Source organism: Hypomesus transpacificus, chromosome 24 (genome assembly GCF_021917145.1).
Source record: "Hypomesus transpacificus isolate Combined female chromosome 24, fHypTra1, whole genome shotgun sequence".
In the NCBI taxonomy this organism is placed as follows: Eukaryota; Metazoa; Chordata; class Actinopteri; order Osmeriformes; family Osmeridae; genus Hypomesus; species Hypomesus transpacificus.
In genome coordinates, this window is record NC_061083.1 from 2,938,879 (window position 1) to 2,961,347 (window position 22,469).

General features: G+C 44.5%; 4 protein-coding genes and 1 long non-coding RNA gene across 5 annotated transcripts; 2 read left to right on the forward strand and 3 right to left on the reverse strand.

Annotated features, from left to right (window-relative positions):
* Positions 1-251: 251 nt before the first annotated feature.
* Positions 252-3,329, reverse strand: LOC124486706 (P2Y purinoceptor 2). Its single transcript, XM_047048476.1, has 3 exons — positions 2,700-3,329; positions 1,828-1,898; positions 252-1,534 (listed from the first exon to the last, which is right to left on the reverse strand). Exon 3 carries the CDS (start codon positions 1,504-1,506, stop codon positions 490-492), a length of 1,017 nt encoding a protein of 338 aa, XP_046904432.1. The 5' UTR covers positions 1,507-1,534; positions 1,828-1,898; positions 2,700-3,329; the 3' UTR covers positions 252-489.
* Positions 3,330-5,530: 2,201 nt separating this feature from the next.
* On the forward strand, positions 5,531-6,522 carry LOC124486751. The gene is made up of 4 exons (XM_047048544.1): positions 5,531-5,553; positions 5,748-5,815; positions 5,894-6,014; positions 6,108-6,522. The coding sequence occupies exons 1-4, from the start codon at positions 5,543-5,545 to the stop codon at positions 6,520-6,522; spliced, it is 615 nt and encodes a 204-aa protein (XP_046904500.1). The 5' UTR covers positions 5,531-5,542.
* Positions 6,523-6,624: 102 nt separating this feature from the next.
* Positions 6,625-11,271, reverse strand: nelfb (negative elongation factor complex member B). The gene is made up of 13 exons (XM_047048264.1): positions 10,982-11,271; positions 10,486-10,646; positions 10,261-10,360; positions 9,909-10,139; positions 9,629-9,814; positions 9,416-9,528; positions 9,205-9,307; positions 8,985-9,080; positions 8,660-8,802; positions 8,392-8,498; positions 7,710-7,851; positions 7,412-7,520; positions 6,625-7,175 (listed from the first exon to the last, which is right to left on the reverse strand). The coding sequence occupies exons 1-13, from the start codon at positions 11,081-11,083 to the stop codon at positions 7,017-7,019; spliced, it is 1,752 nt and encodes a 583-aa protein (XP_046904220.1). The 5' UTR covers positions 11,084-11,271; the 3' UTR covers positions 6,625-7,016.
* A 1,593-nt stretch (positions 11,272-12,864) lies between these two features.
* Positions 12,865-18,180, reverse strand: LOC124486808 (ectonucleoside triphosphate diphosphohydrolase 2-like). Its single transcript, XM_047048637.1, has 9 exons — positions 17,363-18,180; positions 16,201-16,318; positions 15,607-15,757; positions 15,285-15,444; positions 14,921-15,148; positions 14,535-14,804; positions 14,176-14,295; positions 13,593-13,727; positions 12,865-13,494 (listed from the first exon to the last, which is right to left on the reverse strand). Exons 1-9 carry the CDS (start codon positions 17,477-17,479, stop codon positions 13,285-13,287), a joined length of 1,509 nt encoding a protein of 502 aa, XP_046904593.1. The 5' UTR covers positions 17,480-18,180; the 3' UTR covers positions 12,865-13,284.
* Positions 17,480-20,939, forward strand: LOC124486809. The gene is made up of 3 exons (XR_006958302.1): positions 17,480-17,564; positions 19,108-19,295; positions 19,419-20,939. It is a non-coding gene; the product is annotated as an uncharacterized LOC124486809 (long non-coding RNA).
* The last annotated feature ends 1,530 nt before the right edge of the window (positions 20,940-22,469 follow it).

The window sequence follows — 22,469 nt, forward strand, 5'->3', positions numbered from 1 at the left end:
CATTGCTATTTTAGTTATTGGTTCATACCCCTTTAATGAATGATAGCTTACGTCAGAGGAGTCAGGTGGCTGAGCGGTTAGGGAATGGTTGCCGGTTCGATTCACGGCCTAGCCAAATGACTTTGTGCCCAAGAGGGCAGGGCACTTCACCCTACTTGCCGCGGGGAGAATGTCCCTGTACTTACTGTAAGTCGCACCGGATAAGAGCGTCAGCTAAATGACTAAATGACTTATGCATTGACAAGTGTTTTTAAATTAATATTCCTTTACTAATACAAGTTCATGTTTGTAACATGGTTAGTGGCTACTCCGTTTTACAGTTATCTCAAGGTTCCTACAAAAAATAAATGTCTTAATACTTTTTTAACAAGGAACAATTATGTTAGACAGATGACAACAGAAAGACATAAAAAAAAGGTGAACACCAACCACAATATTGACATCTTCAGTCTCATCTCTTTTTAGCACACAAGGTAAATAATACTGAATTCAAAAAGCATCTGTCCCACTTAGGCCTAGTCCATCGAACTCCCTTTTGGCTTCACCTTTATGCTTAGACCTGATCTTTAAAGAATTCTTGAAAGCCTTAGCGAAACTCTGCGAACCAAAAATATACAATAGGGGGTCCAGGCAACAATTAACACCTGCAAGGATTACACACACATAATACCCAGTTTCCACACGCAGGAGCGTACGACACTCTGTAGAGTAGTACTTTTTGATCACTACCGCTGCTGTCCTTGCAATGTTAAGTGGAAGGAAGCAGAGTCCAAATATGACTAGACAAATTCCAATCATCCTTAGAGACTTGGTCTTAACAGCAAGACCTTTGCCTGTGTTGACATTGATGCTAGACACTACACTTGCCAGTCGGCTATAGCAGACTGCAGAAACAGAAAAAGGCAAAATGAACCCAAATGTAAACAGCAGGAAGTTGAGGGTAAAGTGAATATTGGTAAGATTTTTCTGATGAATGCTGTGACATTGAGTTGTATTGCCTTCCTTAGTAGGGGGAAGGCACACTGCATAAACAACAGATTTGAATAGAAGCATGACCCACACTCCACCACACAACTTTGAGACAAATCCCTTCTGTTTCATATATGAACTTTTGTTGTAATAGACAACTGCTACATACCGATGCACACTGATGAGAGTGAGGAACATGGTGCTGCCATAGAAGTGCGTGCTGAGTAGAGCAATCTTGATTTGACACAGAAACTTTCCGAATGGCCAGTGGCCCAAGGCGAAGTTCACCGCCATAATAAATGTCGCCGGGGAGCCAATGGCATCGCTCAGAGCCAGATGGAACTGCAGCACCGTCCCAGAACTCCAGTTTGGCACGTTGCAATAGAAGACCCACAGACTGAAGCTGTTGAGGAAGAAGCCGACCAGGAAGACCAGGGAGATGAACACAGTGATGGAGACGTGCTGGGGCTCGGCATCGCAGGACACGGAGCCACTGCTATTGGCTAGACTTGTGTTCAATGCCAATGAGCTATTCATCTTCTACAGATGTCTAAGGGGGTCCACGCTGGAGGGGAAACGAATAGTGATAGGAGCATTTATCTGAACACAACATTCAGACAGGGAAGCAAGCACCCATTGTCTTCTTCCCAAAGATATCTTACAGAAATCTGTACATTTCCAAAGTAATACTAATTAAAATCATTAGAAAGGCAAAAATAGCTGCTTTATTGTAAAAGCTGAATACTAATAATAATAAAAAAAAACATATTTTAAAGAAAACATAATATTAAATATGTGAAAAATACGTGAAAAGAAAGCTCTTTTGTTACAACAACGGAAGTGTGAAAGAGAACTCACCAAGATGTAATGACTGGTGGTCTCAGTCAAACAGAATGTGTGAAGCTCTTTGTGCATGCATGTCTTGTCTGCTGTAGAGTTAACAGGAACAGTGCCTTTTAAAGTGTGAGAGCATTAACAAGGATGTTGAAAAGAGGAACCATGTAGTTGGTAAACCACCTATAGAATGTTGAAGAGCGACCAACATGTTAACCAACTTTATTAATAACATTTTGGTCAAATACTGCATCCGCCTTAAACCCGAGTGTGGTATTGTATTAGCTTTATGATGCACAAGCAAGAGAATACAATGACAATTATGTCGAATGGAAATAAGTCATACTCCTAAACATTTAGCTATGAGGGTGTATCAACACTTATGTCAGCATTTTTTCCTTAGACTCATTAATAATGGTGCGAGTAGATTAACGACATCATGTCAGCCCACTCCCATACCGTCTAATCCACTGTCGCAGAGTCTGATCTGAACGTAATCTTAGAAGAGATCTATGGACAGCTTTCATACATTTCTGTGAGGCAAAACAGGAAAGCAATGGATCTAAACAGCCGTTTGCGCCACCCAAATACCAGGATACACATATGCTTTCTCCCCCTGTAGGAGAAATCTGCAGTCATCTGGGAAGTACTTATTCAAAACCTCAACTACAGTTCGTATGACATTCATTGGAGCAAAACATATCCCCAAAATGACCAAGCATACCACCGCCATGTTCTGTGACCTGGACTTTATATGTTGACTCTTAGAATTGCTCATAGAAATGAAAGACATTGACAAGCTGAATGTAGTAAGTCAAGGACACAGAGAAGGCAAGGAGAACCCCTAAAGTGAGCAGAATGAAGTTGATGACAAAATAGACTTCAATGTAACGTACTTGATGGATGCTGAGACAATGCGTGCGGTTCCCCACTTTTGCTTGTGTTCCAAAGAAAAAAACAAGCCACCCCTTTAGCCAGAAGTAACAGCCAAACTTCTGAACAAATCCCTTTGGTTTCATGCATGAACTTCTCTTGTCATGGACCACCGCTACATATCGATGAACACTGATGAACGTGAGGAACAGGATACTGCCGTAGGAGTGAATGATCAGCAGAGCAATCATCACTAGGGTGGCAACGGCATCGCTCAGAACCAGATGGAACTGCAGCACCGTTTGGCACGTTGCAATAGAAGGCAAACAGTAAAGGGATTTGTCAATTAGCATACAGTTGAAAACACACCTCACATGCAATTTCACAGAAATTGTGTAATATTAGCAATATTTTCTAACAGTGTTTCGGGGTATGTCCCTGTACTTAATGTAAGTTGTGTCTGCTAAATGACTAAATGTAATGACTAACATTTCCTTCCCTATTTTAGGGCTCAGGATGCCCTAGTATAGTGATTTTACTTAGCAGGCTATAATTATAACAAGAGCTTCCAGTAAGATCATGACTGCATGCAGCAACAACAATTCAAGTCTTTGTGAAAGAGACAACGGGGGACTGGTTGTTTTCATCCTTATTCGTATAAGTATAACCTACTTTAGAGTTCTTTCCCCTGGAACAGATTTCATGTTCCAACTGAGGGGGGCTGTCGTTGTTTTGGTGTGTGGGGCTGCATCAAATACCCTTTTTGCTCTGTTAAATTGCTGCACTAGTCCACACTTGACCGGTGGGGATCTCATTCTATTATGACTGTAACTGTTAGCTGCTCCTGGCATTCTCTAATCCCTGCTCTCCTCTCTGCCCCCCCCCCCCACACATTCCCTGTGGTGTGGGGGGTTTGAGCTGTCAGGACCTGCTTGGTCGTCGGTCTGCCTACGCTGAACCAGGTCGTCACCCGGAATCCAGTCTCCATGACGGCCAACAGCGAGTTTCCCGGTCCCATCCAACGTCTATAAAGCCGAACAATGGATTTTGGTGTTTCAAAACCCATTGACACTGTATGACTATGTTTAGCTTGTGTTCTGCTCCTCTCTCTTACCAACCGTCTCTGGAGGAGGGGATCCCTCTCTGAATTGCTCCTCCCAAGGTTTCTTCCATTTTTTCTCCCGGTGGGAGTTTTTCTGGGAGTTTTTCCTTGTCTTCCTTGAGGGTTTAGGTTGGTTGAGGGGCAGTTCTATGGGCGCATGTGAAGCCCTCTGTGACATGCTTGCGTTTAAAAAGGGCTATACAAATAAATTTGATTTGATTTGTGAAAAATAAGAAATGCAGTAAGAATGGACACAGACACTGACAAGATTAGAAATGTATCTATCAATTGTAAATCATGGGATTATATGATTATGAATCACTTCCTATATATATTTAATATACAGATTTATACGGATTTGGTAGGTTTTAGATTAATGGATAGCAAAGTGTCATTTGTGTCATATGATAGAGCATGCAGTATTCTTTTGCATGAACTTCTAACCAAAACTTAAAAACAATAGAATCTTAAGATTTCTATGGTTACAACATTGTTAGGCATTCTAAATTTCCATTGGTATTCTATATATATATAAATAGAGCATTAATGCACAGATGAAACACTTTGCATTTTTCCATGCAGTCAATCACAAAAACTTATATACCCCAAGAACCCGAGAATAATGTTAAATAGGTCAACATTACAAGACAATGCAAACGAATATCACACATTTTGAACTGTGTCATTCAAACGAATAGGACTTGCTTAGGCCTAGATGTTTATGTGACGACCTTGGTTGCTCAAACAGGGGAAAATGGCCAATTTGTGGAAACTGAATACTCCACAACCACAACCCAAACCCACTGGCGAGCCCCTGGAGTACGTGACCTGCGTGGGGAGAGCCCTACAGCCACGCTCAGACGCTGCAGAGCACAACAGAAGAGGGTCGTCCTGGAAACCCAGACCACAGCAGGTGCCAAACACAACAAATCAAATGATGTCTGAAACTCACGTCCCTTCCAATGACACACTGGGTCCATTCAGAAGAACACGCGTACCTTTCTGACGTGTTGTTTTTGTCTTCTCTTCGTTCATGGATGCAGAGAAGACACACAATCAGAGTCAGATCTAAACCACTGATGCCCACGTCAGACCCTGACGATAACTCAATGCTCTCCATCGACCAAAGGTATAGATATTCAGCATTGATAGAATACAATCATCTCTCAGTATTTGGGGGGTAAAAAAAAATCTCCCACGACAGCGTAATTGATTTTAAATGGGAGAAGCTGACAGCCGAATGTCCAACGCTATAATACGCTGATGTTTTGCAGTCCTGTAACCATGTGCGTTTCTTTCTTTTAGTTCCTATATGTTGTACTGTGTTCAAGGACTCCTCCTGACAGTGTTTCTGAACCTCACTTATATGTAGATATTTTTTCAAGAGTTGTATTCTCTCCAAATGTTTCTGTCATTCCCACACTCCTTTCCCAGGGCTGACGCAGTCAATGTGGAGAGGTGGTCCAAGTGTGACGGTGAATGTGACGCAAACAAGATCAAGCCCTCCAGCCTGTCGAAATTCTCCCTAAGACCAGTCATTGTCTCACAGGTGATACAACCTGACACTTCTTCACACGGTGTACCTGTGAGTACGCAGGTGGGTGAGGAGGGAAACAGTTTGGATATTCCTTTCTGCAGGGCAGTGGTAAGACACAGGTGATTCAGGACCCCAAGGCAGGCACAGTGGAATCCAACCTAAGACTCCTTGGGGCTAACGCCAGCATGGAAAGCCCATACCTGAAACATCAGAAACGAAAGAAGAAGATGATTAATGGGTAGACCGATGCAAAGCCTGGGGATATTTAATTCAACCGTTTACATTTCACAAGTTTAAGATTTGACAACACTTTCAAATTTCAAAATCACATTTCAGAAATAAAAACGTGCGCTTGAGTTTTGATGCACATGTCCACAGCATTAAGGATGATCAACCATAGCTACTCAATGACATTCTGTTTGTACATTCCAGTTTCAAGCCTTTGAAACCTGTTGCTCCCCAGCAACCAAGTATATTGCAGTGTGCCGGCATAACTCCAGGTACAGTCCGTGTCCACCCATTCATTTTGACATTGGAAGCTAACTTAGTGGGCTTTATACGTGTCATACCTGCATCAGACCCCAGGATGGAGCAGTTCAATCATCAGCACGGCTCCGGAAGGGCTCCGGTGTTCCGCCGCTTCTATGAGGTGGTGGTGGAGGAGCCCCAGAGCGTTGAACGTCGAACGTCGAGACACAGGTAGAACCCTGACTGACGCTCCATCTCATCGGTCTCCCTCTTAAAGACACGGCGCTCCCTTTACAACTCACCCTTGCTTTCCTCCAAACCCAGGTCAGCCCCCGATTCCGGATGGTGGCGGTGGGAGCACTGTGGTGGTTGCCCGGACAAGCGTCTGGATACGGCGGCAGACTCGATGAAGGTGGCCTGGTCTTCCTCCGAGGCTGTCCAGCTGGAGCTGACGGGGTTATGCCTTCAGAGGGGATGTGGGACGGTTGGACAGAGGAGGTGTGGATCCCCGGCCAGCGGGCACCCAGCGAAGGAGGCCTGCGGCAGGAGCTCGGTGTCGGACGACTCTGCGGATGCTCCTGGGTGTGTGGATGGTCTGGAGGACGACGCCACAGAGGACAGTTGTAAGGGCGCAGATTTGTTCTACGACAGTAAATGGGACCCCGGTCAACTTAAAGTGACCTTCAAACTCAAAAGTTCCAACGTGCTGTTGAGTTTCTCTCAAAAACCATCGACTTGATTGGACAGGGGGCCTCTCTCGAGACAGAGACGCCTGTGATGTCTATCAACTACATATATTCCCCTGAAATATCTGAAATACATAAATAAATCAAAACTAAGAAAACACAGAGAATTATTTATTTACATCTTGCTTCACTGATACAATACCAGTATGTACGACATTCAGACTATCTACTGTATATATGAAAATATATTTGTAAAATAAAGCAAAACTACATGCTTATAAAAGTAATTATATCCACTGAAAAAAAACCCTGAACACTGGGTTACAATATCAAAGCTGGAAGACTGCTACAAAACATCCGTCTTCGAAAATACATACAGAAAAACAAGCAAAACTTTGCCCAGATGATAGAAATGAACACGGTACACCATTCATTCAAGTGTAGTCTTTCTCAGCCGGTGCTGACATTAACGTCGACATCCAATATCAGTGTCGCCTTTTCCGACCACAAGCCTTCTGCCTCTGGCTCCTCAAGCTGTGTGCTCCTCTCAGACGGGTGTGGTGGGGGTGGAGGGCGTGGTGGGGACCGTGACAGGGTGGAGGCCCAGGTCCAGAGAGGGGGCCTCGTCTGCCTCGGGGGGGCTCTTCTTCTGGGCCTCCAGCTTCTCTGTCAGCTGGGTGTATAACTCCTTCACCGGCTCGCTACTCTGTAAATCATGAGAAGACAAAAAAAAAAAGTCAACAGTTTGGTAAATCACGTGCCTCTGACCCCCATGACGCATGACCACGTATGCACTAGTGTGTATCGCCGGTTAAATATAATACATGACTCAACTGCTGGTGTGGCGTGTTAAGAAGCACGTAACATGATTTCAGATGTCATAACCTATGCATGTTTAGGAGGAGAAGCAGGACTCCTCGTGACAGTGTTTCTGAACCTCACTTGTTTGGGCGGTTCCAGTGTCTTCATTAAGGTCTCCATGTACGATGGCAGCACCTTGTGGTGGAGATGCAGCAACAAGCGCAGAGAGTGTCTGTGGACGTTCTCTTTGCTGAAACACACACCACATAAATAAGGATGGCTTACATTAGCGGCCTGTACCAAATATTCCCAAACACAGAACTAGTACAGCACCAAAGTTATCCACGACAAGTCCTACAGGGATCTGACGGCAATTTTCATTACAACGTCCATGGTTTTAGACTAGATCATTTGTATCGTTTCGGTTAACTTGGCCGACCTTGAGTAGGAGGTCAGGAGGAAGCCATCGAAGACAGCAGTACAGAACTCCTCTGTGTTGAACTCGTCCGACAGCAGGGTGAGGTGTCCAGTCAGCAGGTGCAGGAAGATGTCCCCAAACGCCATGTCGTTGAGGGTCTCCACTGCAGGTCAGAGAAAAGTGGACACAGCAGGAATCCAAGATCAACGGAGGCTTCCGACATCTGCAACATATCCCTACTGTCCACGTTTTACTTAAGCAATAAGCCCCAAGAGAGGCCGTGTTTTGCGCTGATTTTAGAACAGGTAAGGGGAGTTGTTAGGCACGACGCGTAGCCTCTTGGGGCTTATTGCTTTTCTAAAACTGTTAATACAAATATTTGATATGGTTTCATAAATAAAAACAATTAGAAACAAAATTGGTTAATTATAAACCGTCATTCTTCTGCCACTACAAAGTATAGTTCCTATATAAATCGTTGCCACGCAACAGCCAGATGGACACCTTTGACGTCTTTTTTTATTTGAAATATTCGATGCGCAGTAATATGGAATGTTAAACAATGTTATGAGGACAACCTGTAAGGTTATGCTGGATTTTACAACGGCATGGAACGCTATATGGCCAATCACAATCAAGGATGGGAACAACCAGTTTTAGAACTTTACATTGAGACCTATTCAAACCAAAAGACAATACCCACCCAAAGAGGGAAGCAACCTTTGCAAGGCATTCTTGTTCCTCTGTTTGGCAATGTGGAGGACATAGTACAGGCCCATTTCACAGGCCACTCGGTTCTCCTGCAGGTACCTAGGTTAGGAAGGTTAATAACAAGGACGATTACACGACATCCACGGCTTGTGATACCTAACCTGAATAATATAGCACGTCTAACGTCTAACGGTTTTCGATGAGCAAGGAATCCTAGCATTTTCAAAACTCTCGCTATGGTTGCCATTCCCAGTATTTACTTGTTGAAGGAATCAGGCAGAGAGGTGGGGTATGTGACGGAGGTCTTCTCCTCATTGGGCAGCTTCTGCTCCACAGTGAAGGTGTAGTCATCCACCACCACCGACATCATGGCGGGCAGGAAGCGGGTCACAACCTCCACATCCTGCAGATGGACGGGGTCGAATCAAATGATGACTTCGACGAATACGACACAAAGACATTTGTGGCAGCGGAATCCTTATTTGAATGTCATCGTTTTATTTGTCGTGCTTTCTTGCGCTCAAAGCGCCACAGTCCAGGAAAAAAAGTCAAAGTTACGTACAGTAACAATAAGAAAGAGCTCACCAATCGCGGCTCTTTGAAAACCTGGCTGTCGATCATATCCCAAGCGCCTTGACCGAGGGACAGCATTCTCAGGAGTAGCAACAGGTCTGGGCTGTCCTGTTTCATTCAATCAGACATTGCTCTCTTTAGCGGAGACTTTGACATCGTCCACAACATGAACCGACGCGTTATTGATCATGGAACATGGAAAGACACAGTGCGCTCCCCTCCACGTCCTCACCCTGGGAAGAGCATCCTGGCTCAGCAGTTCCTGGAGGTTTCTGACAGTACTCAACACCAAGGTGTTGCAGGCAAACGGGTCGCACAAAATCATGGAGAGATCCCTGGAACATTAGCACACACGTCATCGCCAGCCTTCTCACTTCTTTGGGGGGGGAAACTCCAGAACGGACGTTAGTTATTGATACACTTATTCCCATGTTCGGACTCACCCTAGAACTTGCTCCTGTCCTTTCCTCACTCCATCCAGAAAACCTTGCAGCTCCCTGGCCCGCTTGGCATCCACAAACTTCTCTCGGATGCAGGCGTCTAAGCACCAGGTGAACTGACAAAACCAAGACAGGTAAAAGGGGATAGATTGAAATGGCGGTTGCTCTGACAGCAACTGAGTTGTTTGAGCGTGCGTTTGTTTGTTTCCGTGGTACCTTGTGGCAGGGGTCTACGGAGCAGATCTCGCTGATGTCCAGGTCGTGGAGGGACATCAGCAGCTCGGCACGCAGTGTGCAGTAGTGGACGTTCCGCGTCCGCAGAAAGAGGGTCCTCAGGAACTGCAGGACCATGTCGTAGAGCTTCACATTCTTCCCAATCATCTGGGTCAGCTTGAGGACCACCTGTAGAGGAGCGGTCGAGAGTCGACGTCAACGCCCACCGTCCCTCAAGGCCACCCCGGGGCTCGTTCCTGTCGCGCGGACGACGGAGGCTCACCTCTCCCTGGCGTCTGGTTTTGGGCGAGGGGCTGAAGAAGTTGTGGAGGATGGAGAGGTCGTTGCTGAAGAGGGCCGCTTCCTTCTCCACTATGTACTGCTTCAGCAGGGGGGAGACCTCGTCGCCGAAGAGGGCTTGGTTGTCCTGCCAGATCTGCCTCTTCACCTCGACTGCACAGACCTTATAAAGCTCCTTGTCAGCCATCACCACCTTCAGCTTCTTCTCTGGCACCTGTGGAAAGGAAACACGGCATGGCTGGGATCCTACGATGCGAACAGTGAGCTTGCCATACACAGCCTCGAGTTTTACTAGATGTTAATGTATGACAAAGTTGTGGAGGAAAAATCCTGACCTTTGGTAGATGCTTCAGGACCTGCATGACCACTGGTTGTATGGAGGGCATCTTCACGAGAGGAAAGCTCTTTTCCAGCAGCTCCTCTAGTTTACCATAACTGCGGTCAAGTGGGATGAGGAGCACACAAGACCTCAATGAGATTAACATACCCCATAAGAATATGAATAAGAATAACACTGGCCCTCAGCCAATACTAAGGTTATTGATTCGAGTATGTCTCACCGGTCCACTTCTTTGCCTTCTGCAATGGTGGCGACTCGCTCCATCAACTTATCGCGAAGCTCGTCGAACACCGACTGGTGAAACTCCAGTCGAGGGGTGCCATGAAGGTCCAGAAAGGGTAGTGCAGACTGGAGAGTTGGCAATAAAATGCCATTCTCCGTCTAAATGGTATCGACAAGATACGTACGTTATACACATACGTATAATAATTATAGGAGGGAAACGTTGCAAACAATTACTATGTTATATATCTAGCTATCAGACTCAGGCTTAAATAAAACAGGTTTGATCACGGTAACTTGTAGTGTACTAGTATGCGTAGCTATACGGTAGTGTTAATGGTTGTGTTAGAGCTATGTGTGGCATTGAGTTGTAGAATGGCTAGTTTTTTTTACAAACGTTAGCTAGCTGGGTGGCTAACTATCTAACAAGTATATTCATGAAGTTGTTGACATGGATAGCATGTTAGATAGATACACAGTGGCATATGTGCTACCTGAAACTGATCAATGGCTTTCAAAGGCTCAGTACAGTTGGTGAGAGTTTCTTTGAGATCCTCGCCATTGGATATCCCAAGCTCAGGCAATCCCGCAAACATTTTCTTTGTTGTGTTTTGCAGGTCGCAGAATTAGTTATAGCAACATGCATACAATGGTATGCTACACAAACATGAGTATTAAACCACGTTAAATAAAGTTATAATCTAACTTCTTCACGATCCTTCCTTTTTTTCTGTCAACGCACACTTCCTGTGCGGGCAGTGTACTACAATGTCAACAGTCCGATAAACAAGCACGGTCACATAACTATTGGTTCCGCACACAGTGCCAGATCGGACTGGTGTCCTAATATTTAATTTTACCCGTCAGATTTTCCTACCTGCTACTGTAGTATTGCGCTAGGGTTAAATCTGGCCAGGTAGGGCATATCAACATAACACAGGAGTGAAACGTTGATAAAAATGACTGTTTTAACCCTTTGATACACAACATGGGTCTAAAGTGACCCGACAGAGTTTATGTTCTATATCTTCTCAAAAAAATAATGTAATAATGCAGATTCCAGGTATTCCTCAATTAACTTGTTTGTAGTCATCACAAGTCCTTATTTGAATTTTTTCCTCTTTAAATATATTTTTTTTGTACACCCCTCTAATGCACGACATGGGTCTAGAATGACCTACATTCATTTCCTATGATATTTCATGTATGGCTGAGTGTTTCTTTGCTGTATCTTTTTAAATCAACTCATTTCAAAATGTACCTTCAGTTTACAGACATGGGTCCAAAAATACCGTAATGTATGGAGGTTGATAGGAATTTTTGATATTTGTAAATGTTTGCAACTTGAAACATTTGATAACTATTCACCTGTCAAACATTTCACAACTCAACACAACTGCTTTTAGGCTGGGAGATGTTCACAAGTGACGAAATGTAACAACTTAGAGATAAAGAGCTGCAGCAGCAAAAGGGAAAGAGTAGAGAAACATAGACAAACAGGAATTCTTGGCCTCTCTCAGTTTGACACTCCTTGCAAGGGGAGGACAGGAGCCTTGACACATTATACATACTTTATACATTGGATTTCGCAATTGGATCCAAAAACGCTCCCTCTGGGCCCACATCTAGGCTCTTGTCCTCCTCTGCAAGGAGTGTCAAACCGATGGAGGCCAAGAATTCCTGTTTGTTGATGCTTCTCCATTCTTTCCCTTTTACTGCTGCAGCTCTTCGTCTCATGGTTGTTGCCTTTCAGGATCTCCCTCAATGATGTCACTGATGAACATCTCTCAGCCTGAAAGCAGCAGTGTTGAGCTGTGAAATGTGTGGCAGGTGGATAGTTATCCACAGTAAATATGTTCCAAATTGCAAATATCCAAAGTTTCTATCAAATTCCATAGTGAATAATATGGGTCATGTTTGACCCATGTCTATAAACTTGATGTAGTCGCACAAACAGTTTTTTTTCCTCAAAAGTAAGAAAGACAAAAATTCTAATAATGATTTGTGGAAATCAAAAACAAGATACTTAATGAATAATTAGAATATTAAATAATGAAATGAATTGATTTAAAAAGATATAGCAAAGAAACACTCAACCATACATGAAACGTCACAGGAAATGAATGTGGGTCATTTCAGACCCATGTTCTGCATTAGAGGGGGTAAGCATTGCTTGTGTATCAAAGGGTTAAGAAGCCAAGGTCAATTTAGGTCCTATTGATCTTTATTTGATTTGAAGAATAAAAAGTACATTGATCTGATACAACAAACAATCCTTGGTTGAAATAATTAACACCTAATCCCACTAGAAATGTATTGTTCAGTTATGACATTGGACGAATTGAAAAAGCGAAACAACATCAATCAAGTCGTAATGGCAAGATGCAAGAATAAATTTCATTAAACAAGCAAAATATTGAAAAGTGCAAACATGTTATTAACTAGACAGCACAAAAAGGATGTGATTATTATTCAGTATTCACTTCTGTTATTTACGTTTTTCACTCTTATTCAGAATTTTACGTTACAAAAAGAATTAATACATTATAGTCGATTTGACAAAACTAGGTAGAACAAATGACAAGCAAGACACCAATTCAAAATAAAAGTCATTTAGCATCTCACTCAGATTTCTTTGGTCATAATTACACTTAGAGCCTTATTCCTCGGACACACACAAACACACACTAAGGCATAAGGCAAGCTACACGTTTGGAATGGCCGGAACTTTAGTGCATGCGATAAGTGCAAACATCTGACTGGAGGCAACATTTGCCAAATTGAGCTAAACAAGCTATCAAATAACACTGGCCCCGCCCTTCTTCCGTTGACAGACCGTCACAACCAAATAACCAAATACAATTAGGAGGAGGAAGACAAAGATGAGGATCAGGCCAAGCCAAGCTCCAGGAAGCAGGGCCTTCCTCAGGCCAATACTCTCCCCCGGCAACAGGCTGCTTAGGGTCAACATGTAACCCAGCGCCCAACCGATGGAGGTGCCTCCCGCCTGCACAACAGAAGTTCAGACCTTATTTTTGTTTTTTTTTGTTTTTTTTACAAAGTCAAATATAACTTCATCATGTGATTTTTCAATTTGACACTCACCTTTTTCTGAAAAGAGATGCGAGGAAAGGAGACCTCGTCGAAATGATAGCCTTCAAGAGTTAGCACCTGGATGAAGACAGACACTGTGCAATAGTCTTGGAGACGCTTCTTCTCCTCGGGGACCTTCTCAGATAACTGTGTGGAAAGGGTGTGTCGGTGCGAGTGGCATAAATTAGCAGTGAAACACTTCTGTCATGTTTTTCTTCTTCCTTTTTTCAGTATACGACCATCAATTGGACATCATACATACAAGTGCACAGAAAGCATCCTAAAGTTGGTAATCAAATTGCAGTCTTGGAAAATCTGATTAGCGCTCCCTTCTGCTGTTTCATAGGGAAGGTAATCACTGCTTACTCGGCATAAATCTCTTCACAACCGATTGGAGGATCTAATCTCCCCGCAATTCACAGAGCTCTAACGTGGTTTGCCTCAGTTGCTGCAACTGGAGATTGACTGCACAATGAAAGTGCCCACCCGTGTCTGCGAAAACCATTGTTACTGTAGCACTCCAGTGTATTGGATGAATGATCTAAGAATATCCAGTCATTTGAGCCCGGCTGTGGAACACAGTGCTGTTCTTTACCTCCTGGAAGCTCATGTTGCAGACGGTACGGGCGGCTCCTTCCAGGAGGGTGGGTGATGTGATTTGGATGCCGGTGCTACGCTCCAGGAAGGAGTGCGTGTAGTAGAAAGCAGAGAATGCCTGTAGGACAGAGAAAGCTCAATTAACGGGCATAACAAGTTTGCAATACCCATGCAGGAAGTTATGTGCACTACAGACTTATTTACTGGGATTCCTGTAACAAGGATCTGAATATAGAACAATTCTCAGTCTAGTCAGTAGCAAAACTGAGAAATAAGTGAGATTTAAGTAAGATTTTTTTTCCACTCAGGACACAAACTGCATGTCAAAATAATATGAACTCATATTGGAAGAATCACCATAAAGCTGCCTGTCACATTGGGCTGAAAGATCCCATCAAAGGAGCACTTGGAGAAGGAGCATTTGTTGAAGGAGAACATCTCAGAAACATTGCCAAGACATTGCTGGTAATTCCCGGTCCCCTGCACAGTCAGGGAGCTCTGTGGGTGGTAAGGCGTGGGTCTGTGTTCTGAAGTGCATGGGGAGTCAAACACACTGCCCAGTGTTATGGAGGTGTTGTGTCCTGCAGGGTGGCATGGGTGGGAAATCAGACCTCCAGAGCCTTGAGTCTGAAAGATACCAGAGAAGAAGAAATAGAAGCAGCAGGGATTCCATTCAAACGTTGTATTCCCACTTAATCACTCAGGTTCTCAGAATCAAACGGTGTGTTGACAATGTATTTTACCTTGACCAAGTAAGCCAGGAGTTTGCGTAAGACCTGGTCCCTGCCATAGCACAGGAAGCTATGGGTGTAGATGTGATAGTCTTCACCGTAAAGCCGTAGCTTCACCTCGTTTCTCGTGTCCTCCACGTTATCAGGGGTCTCAAAGGTGATCTGGGTAGAGGCCCCCCCAAAATCCAGAGCCCCCACCGTCTTCCTTCCGGAACTAAGCCAGCGTCCCACAAAGCCGTACTGTGTAACACAAAAGAGGAAAGTCAGAGGAAACATGAGAATGTGGTAACGCCTACCTTTCCTTTTTTCCCCGTAACACTTCTTCCTCAATATGCTTCCCAAGTGCCCTGTAGGGAAACACATATTGAAACTCCACCTTGATGAAGTTCTCTAGAAGGTAGTTGACGGTAACCCAGCCATACGCCCCCTCATCTTGACCACTCAAGATGGCGGCCCCTCTGAAGTTAAAAGGGTAAGTGCGCAATTTGTTTCCCACTTCCTTCAGTATTTGTTCTGACTGGGTGTAGTTAGATATACTGGAAAAAAAGAGAGATAATTACATCATCGATTGAAAATGGAGGACTAATCTATGAGGTGTTGTTACTTATCTCATTTGACTCGTAATCTTATTTTTTTTACTTAGGATGCTGCAGGGTTTCAGTGGTATTTGAATATCATTGTCCTTCATCTTTACTCACTTCAGTAACCTCATACCAGCTGTGGCTCCAAGATACATTGGGGTGAGATGGTGCCTAGATTTAGGGATGTCCTGCAAGGCCTGTTCTAGACAGGTCTCCAGACTGCGGGCGGCCCCCCCTCGCTGTCCAGCATAACTTGAAATTCCTCCACCTAGACAGAGAGACAGTATTACGGTTCCTGAGGAGAGTTTTGCAGAAGTAGACCCAAGGCATGAGGGTGAGGGTTAGGGCAAACATGTTTAAAGTGTGTTTCTATAGAAACAAGGTTTTTTTCTCAGTTTGACCAACTAGAAATAAGGTCGATGTGACCGCACTTAACGCAGGAACAGGAAACATTCGACAGAACAGAAGCATGTCAAACCAAACGTGACATAACCACTTCTGCAATAGTCACAGTTGCGAAAACAACCTAAAATGTAGGAAATGAAAGCGTCTCGACGGAGTGCTCGGAAAGCGAGAGCCCTCTGACCGTTTTAAAAACCCTGTGCTTCCAGTCAGAGGGAAGACCGGACAGGTGGTTAGACAAGGACGGCTTCCCTCCGCCCTGCGATGCTGTTCGGCCTCACGAGAGAGATGTCAGGGGAAACGGCTCACCTTTCACATGACACTCGCTGTGCTGGGTGACGATGCCAGTGCCATTCACCTTATCAGCCGGCCACTTGTAGATAAACATGGTGCTGTGGGAGGAGCCTGCATCCAGGACCACTCCATACTGGGTGAAATATTCCAGATAAACACATGAGAGAGAAACAGTCCAGGCTAAGTACTTTAATACCCCAATTATGAACCCAGTATTGACACAGGTCTTTGATCTCGAAACAAAGTCACTGTTCCATTGATGGACACGGGCCATTCAAAAAGTACCCGTTCCCCTTTTTAAGGGATTTTGAGGGGAACTTAATTCTTAAGAAAGAATGAGTGGTGAATGAAGGAGACCTTTACTTATATATCCTCGGGTCTGTCCTTTTTTTCTCTTCCAGTCTTTCATCCCAACCTTTTCATGCTACCCATGGCCAGGATTAGGTTTGGCTTTGTAGATCTGCTAAAAGGGCAAGCCACTACATGTCAAAGGACTGACTGGGAATAGGCTTGTTATCAGTTTACCTCTGTCTCTCTCTCTCCTTTAAAACAGGAGATAAAATATAACATCTGATATGGATTTTTTGAACTTGACATCAACATTTGACCAGGAATTCCCCACCAAATATTCCGGTGTAAATGATTCCTATATGATCCTATGATGATATGCATCTAATAGTGTACATTCATGAATCACTACTTTGATGCTGATTATCTAGGTTACTTCTCCTGTACAAGTTGCATCAATGAACTGCTGATGGTTGGTCCACATCCAGCCTGTAATGGTTCTATTCATCTGAATGATGCATTAAACGCTGCCTATGTTATTCAGTGCAATACCTGGGGCTATGCTCATCATCCTCTATTGGGCTGCACCTGTTCCATTGAATTAATATCAGTGCTTATAAGGTGAGCTAACCTCAATTTCCAAACCAATCGGACCTCACTAGACACATCAAAACAAGTTTTGTAAGCATGCAATGCGTCGCTGATTAAGTGTTGCATCATCTATTAATTACCAGTAACAATATTCTTTTCAATATTATTTCAAGCAATGTTTAGTTTTCCAGTAATGGCCATCTGTAAGCAACGTCAAACACGCACAAATGGAATACTTCTCTCAAAGTGAATTATCATGACAGGTACAATTTACTAACGGTCAGGTGACCAAGCCTACCATATTCTCCGGAGATTCCCGTACGTCGTAAATTGGAATCGCAACCAATAAAATTCCAGCCAACCCCAGTAGCAGGAGCACGGCTGGGGCAATGATGTGACAGTACTGGTTAGTCATGTCGAGGTTGAGATCGGTGGTGAGCTGATGCGAGGCCAGCAATCATGAGCGAAAGAGCGAAAGCGTGCTAAAGGAAGACTTGTGGGTGAGTGCAGATGTGGGCTTGGCCAGAGCTATACGTTGTCCAATAAATCCAGTTTTATTCTCGAATGCCTGTTTTTTACCCATTGGCACACCCAGAAGTGACAACTGTAATTGCTGATTGTAATACGTCCCTTCAAATGCATTCAACATTTGCCTCGTCTTGTATTACAAATTACAAAGTTAATTCAATGACACGCAGTTTTACATTACATTTACATTTAGCCTACGGTTTTACCGTGTCTCTAACGGGCACAGACTACAACCTTTGGTCATGCGGAGAGATAACGAATCTCACCTCAAAAACCTCTTACAAAGATTTGATAGGTATGAGGAAATGACGTTGATGTGCTGCGTTTGACTTTTTACTACTGAAAATAAATTATGTTCTGCCACAAATGCAGTTGTCTCCTGGGACGAGACACCTACTAATAATTGTAACCCACATTGACATACCCATACAGACACTCAAACTCAACTCTTTCAATAATTTAGAGTTTGTTACATAGCTAGTTAAGAGTTTGCTACAACTTGAGAACCCACTCATACCAAGACACAAATTAAACAGAAACTATCTAAAAACGATACAGTTTATATAGTAATTTCCCTCCTGTGCTTAATACACGACTTTTAAGCATTTCAATTAATTTGATTAGTTGAACTCTGTACCAGAGGAGGGCGCTACTGTCTCATAGTTGTGCTTGGTTTAGCGTACTGTCAGAACACACAACTGTTTATTGGTGGTTGCATTAAAAATCACAACGTTAGTGCGTGTGGCATCAAATAAAGAAAGTTTTGAAAGCTTATTTTTATGTTATGTCTATATGTGGCAATTTAAAATCACACCACACAAAATCTTTGAACATTATCAATGTTTATATGAAAGCCAAGTATTCATATTTTCAATACCCATCCCTTAGTTTAAAAGGTCAGACTGGTGGTAAGTGCCGGTAAAATATCAGCAGAGGCAAATATTAACCTTTATTCCATATCCAACTGTCTATAAATGGACACTCACTCTTAGTTATGACCATGAGATGACGATGACCTCGGTCAAATATGTTTGTCAAATGATTGCAAATTATGCCGATAATTGTATTAACTTCAGGTGTGAGGTGATTGATTTTCATGGAAGATTGATCTCAAATGAGCCATAGATATGAAACCTCTATAAGCTAATGATTAAGGTTGCATTTCTTTGTGATGAAATGGAGTTTCTTGTTCCTTCAGACTTCAAAGCGTGCGTGTTACTATTATTAGATTTTTAGAGGTGTAATGGATAAACCAAAAACAAGTATAGGAAAGAAGCCAAAATCTTTATTCTTCAAATACGTAACACATCCTGATAATGTGTGGTCTTGTGCAAAAGCAACTACATCTCTTTTTTAGGATAGTCACACAAGTGCCTAACTTGTTCCATAGCACATGGACTGTTTAACAGTATTTCCAATTCTAATAAGTTCAAAGGAAAGCCCAATAGTTTATTGTTATCGTAAAATGTACTGTATACAGCCAAGTATGTCACCCCCCATGGCTGCACTTCACAGGTCAAGAGTGTGTGTATGTGTGTGCGTGTGTCTCTCTGTGTGTGTGTGTGTGTGGTGTCCGAGCCGAACTGCAGATGACACGGGCGCGGGGGACGTGCGTCGGAGTCGGGTGAGGGGCGAGTCGTCCCGGTGTTAGATGGCCCCCGAACAGAGAGGAGCAACAACACAAATGGTGCAGAGGTGAAGAGGTTAGGAACATCATTCTAAAAAAAAAAAATGCACAGATAAATCAAGGAGAGCGTCCAGGCAGGGCCCACTCCTGAAGCGGCAGGCCTGGGTCCAACCACCTGATGTTTCCTCTCCAAACACAGCGCACCATCCCCCAGACACGGTGCCACAGGCCAGGCCCCGAGGACCTCCACAGGCTGCTGAAGGCTGCACACTAGAGGCCCAGGGCACCCAGAGGACCTCCACAGGCTGCTGAAGGCTGCACACTAGAGGCCCAGGGCACCCAGAGGACCTCCACAGGCTGCTGAAGGCTGCACACTAGAGGCCCAGGGCACCCAGAGGACCTCCACAGGCTGCTGTAGGCTGCACACTAGAGGCCCAGGGCACCCAGAGGACCTCCACAGGCTGCTGAAGGCTGCACACTAGAGGCCCAGGGCACCCAGAGGACCTCCACAGGCTGCTGAAGGCTGCACACTAGAGGCCCAGGGCACCCAGAGGACCTCCACAGGCTGCTGAAGGCTGCACACTAGAGGCCCAGGGCACCCAGAGGACCTCCACAGGCTGCTGAAGGCTGCACACTAGAGGCCCAGGGCACCCAGAGGACCTCCACAGGCTGCTGAAGGCTGCACACTAGAGGCCCAGGGCACCCAGAGGACCTCCACAGGCTGCTGTAGGCTGCACACTAGAGGCCCAGGGCACCCAGAGGACCTCCACAGGCTGCTGAAGGCTGCACACTAGAGGCCCAGGGCACCCAGAGGACCTCCACAGGCTGCTGAAGGCTGCACACTAGAGGCCCAGGGCACCCAGAGGACCTCCACAGGCTGCCGTAGGCTGCACACTAGAGGCCCAGGGCACACAGAGGACCTCCACAGGCTGCTGTAGGCTGCACACTAGAGGCCCAGGGCACCCAGAGGACCTCCACAGGCTGCTGTAGGCTGCACACTAGAGGCCCAGGGCACACAGAGGGCATTCACACCTTGTTAAGTTTTACAACTTGTGCATTTGTCGGTCCCCAGGCCCTCTATTGCCCCTGTGACTCAGTCACTCCTTTGAAGTGACCTTCTCAACAAAGCAGGGTGATGGAGAAAGTCAGGGTGAAGATTTTCCCTTATGAATGTGAATGTAGCTTGGCAGAGGATGCAAAGGGCCTCCTAGCAGACCATCATGTCAAATTGGTAGAACCGATTAATATTCATGGGCTAAAGAATAATATTTTGTTAAAATAACATGTGAGAATTGACATTGAATTACTTAAAAGATTGTTCTTGTGGGCAAAGTTTCTCAGAGGTAACTTCCTGACCATTATCATAAACTATAGTTATTGCAATGTATATTGAGAGAGAGCAAATGTATACGCAATGTATATTGAGAGAGACCAGCACAAAACGAGAGAGTAGCACATAGAGCCATTGAATCATTCTGTTTCTGACGTTGCCTGGTTCATCACCAAAGTCCCCTAATCCTTCTATTGCATGCTGGAATTTATATTGAAACGCTCTTGCCCCATACATGCTCACAGTGTTGGTGGGGGACATGATGTCAGTTGCGGCTTGCATGGATTGCTTCACTTTTGTTCCGAAATTCTTTCCCTTTTACCTGTACATGAGAGACTGTTGTAAATTGCATGAAGGAATGCCTATTGACGTGATTAAAGGAGCAGAAAGCAGGTGATATTTTAGAGGAGGGGGGGTGGGGGTTCTTGGTATGTGAAGACTTGACTTCTTCAGGGGGGGGGGGGGGGGGGGGGGGGGGGGGGGGGAGTGAAACATCAGCCGTGTTGGGAGGTGAAAGCATGGGGCTAAAACCCTTCATGGACGAGGCACCTCCTCTAATCCTGCAGCACGGTGCCATCCTTTTACATGGCCTGCTGTTTTTTGTGTCAGCCACTCATCACTCACATATAGTGGAGTCAGGAATGGTATCCTGGTCAAATTGTCCTTGGTAAAATGCAAGCCTTTGAGAGAAAGCACTACTCAGAGGTGCTCCCTGCCAGGATCAGGTTTCCCTGGGCTTGTTGGAAGGGAACGGACGGCAAAAATTCCTGTCGTATAAGCAAGCAAAAAAAAAAAACACAAAAAAAAAACACACACTATAATTTAGGTAATTGTTTTTTATTTTCTTGTGACACGAAGGGAGATGTCGAGGGGAAGACAGGGAGGGGAACACACCTGAAACAGTGTTGGGCCACCTTTCAATATGAATGACTTTTCTTGTCAGGTCTGAATGCGGGATTAAATCTTTTGAGCACACCTCCTCTGTAGAACCTGAATGTGAAATAAAGGCAGCTATTGTGTGAACACCGCTCACCCCCAGGGTCCTCTCTGCCACAAGGCTTCCCAACTACCTCACACTCTCAGCCTGAACCGGCAATTAGCCCGACAAATCAAACCCGGCGGTCAGGACTAATTGTTTCTAACAGGTCTTTGTAAAAGGCCATGCTGTTTCCTATTCAGGTCAGCTCCCTGGGTCCTAGTGTGTCAGATAGGGGAGGGCATGGTTCCAGCCGGGAGATAAGCCAGGGGTTTTTTTTTATACCCCAAAGTAGACTTAATTTTCACCTTCCTTTCACGGTTCAGGTGCACTTGTGTATTGAGGCAGTCAGAATTTGTGGTGGGAGGTTTGGGTGAGGGATACAGTACCTCACAGGATGTCATTCATCGGCGGCTTCCTCCTTTGTTGGAATTTGTGGAAAAGGGTGTGTGCACTATGTATGGGGATTTGAACAAATTTTTGCTTTCCCTCCACCCCCCTACCCCCCCTCCTGTTCTCTTTTCCTGACTTTGACAATTGTTGTCATATGTGCATTCTAAAATAGTAGTCAAATATCTAGCACTGAATCTCTAGCATTTTGGGCATGATTCTTCAAATCCTCTTTTCTTCAGAGCCAGAAGTGCTTCGAAATGATTGAATCATCTGAAGTTCTATGATGGTCGTCTGATCTACCTTCACATCCTCCCATTGACATGATCCAGACAGTGTAAACACAGTCGACTTTTAGAGCTGTCTGTCTGCTACACAATCACAGCTACGGGGGCTGACGGGGGTGATTTCCCTGTTACACCCACAGCACTCATTGTTCATAACACTCTCTTGTCTATAATCACAAAGGGTTTGGAGCTTGTGGTAGTTTGGCTACCAAAGCAGAAATTGTTGTAAGCATGATGTTGGTGCACACACAATACAAAGCATTAATA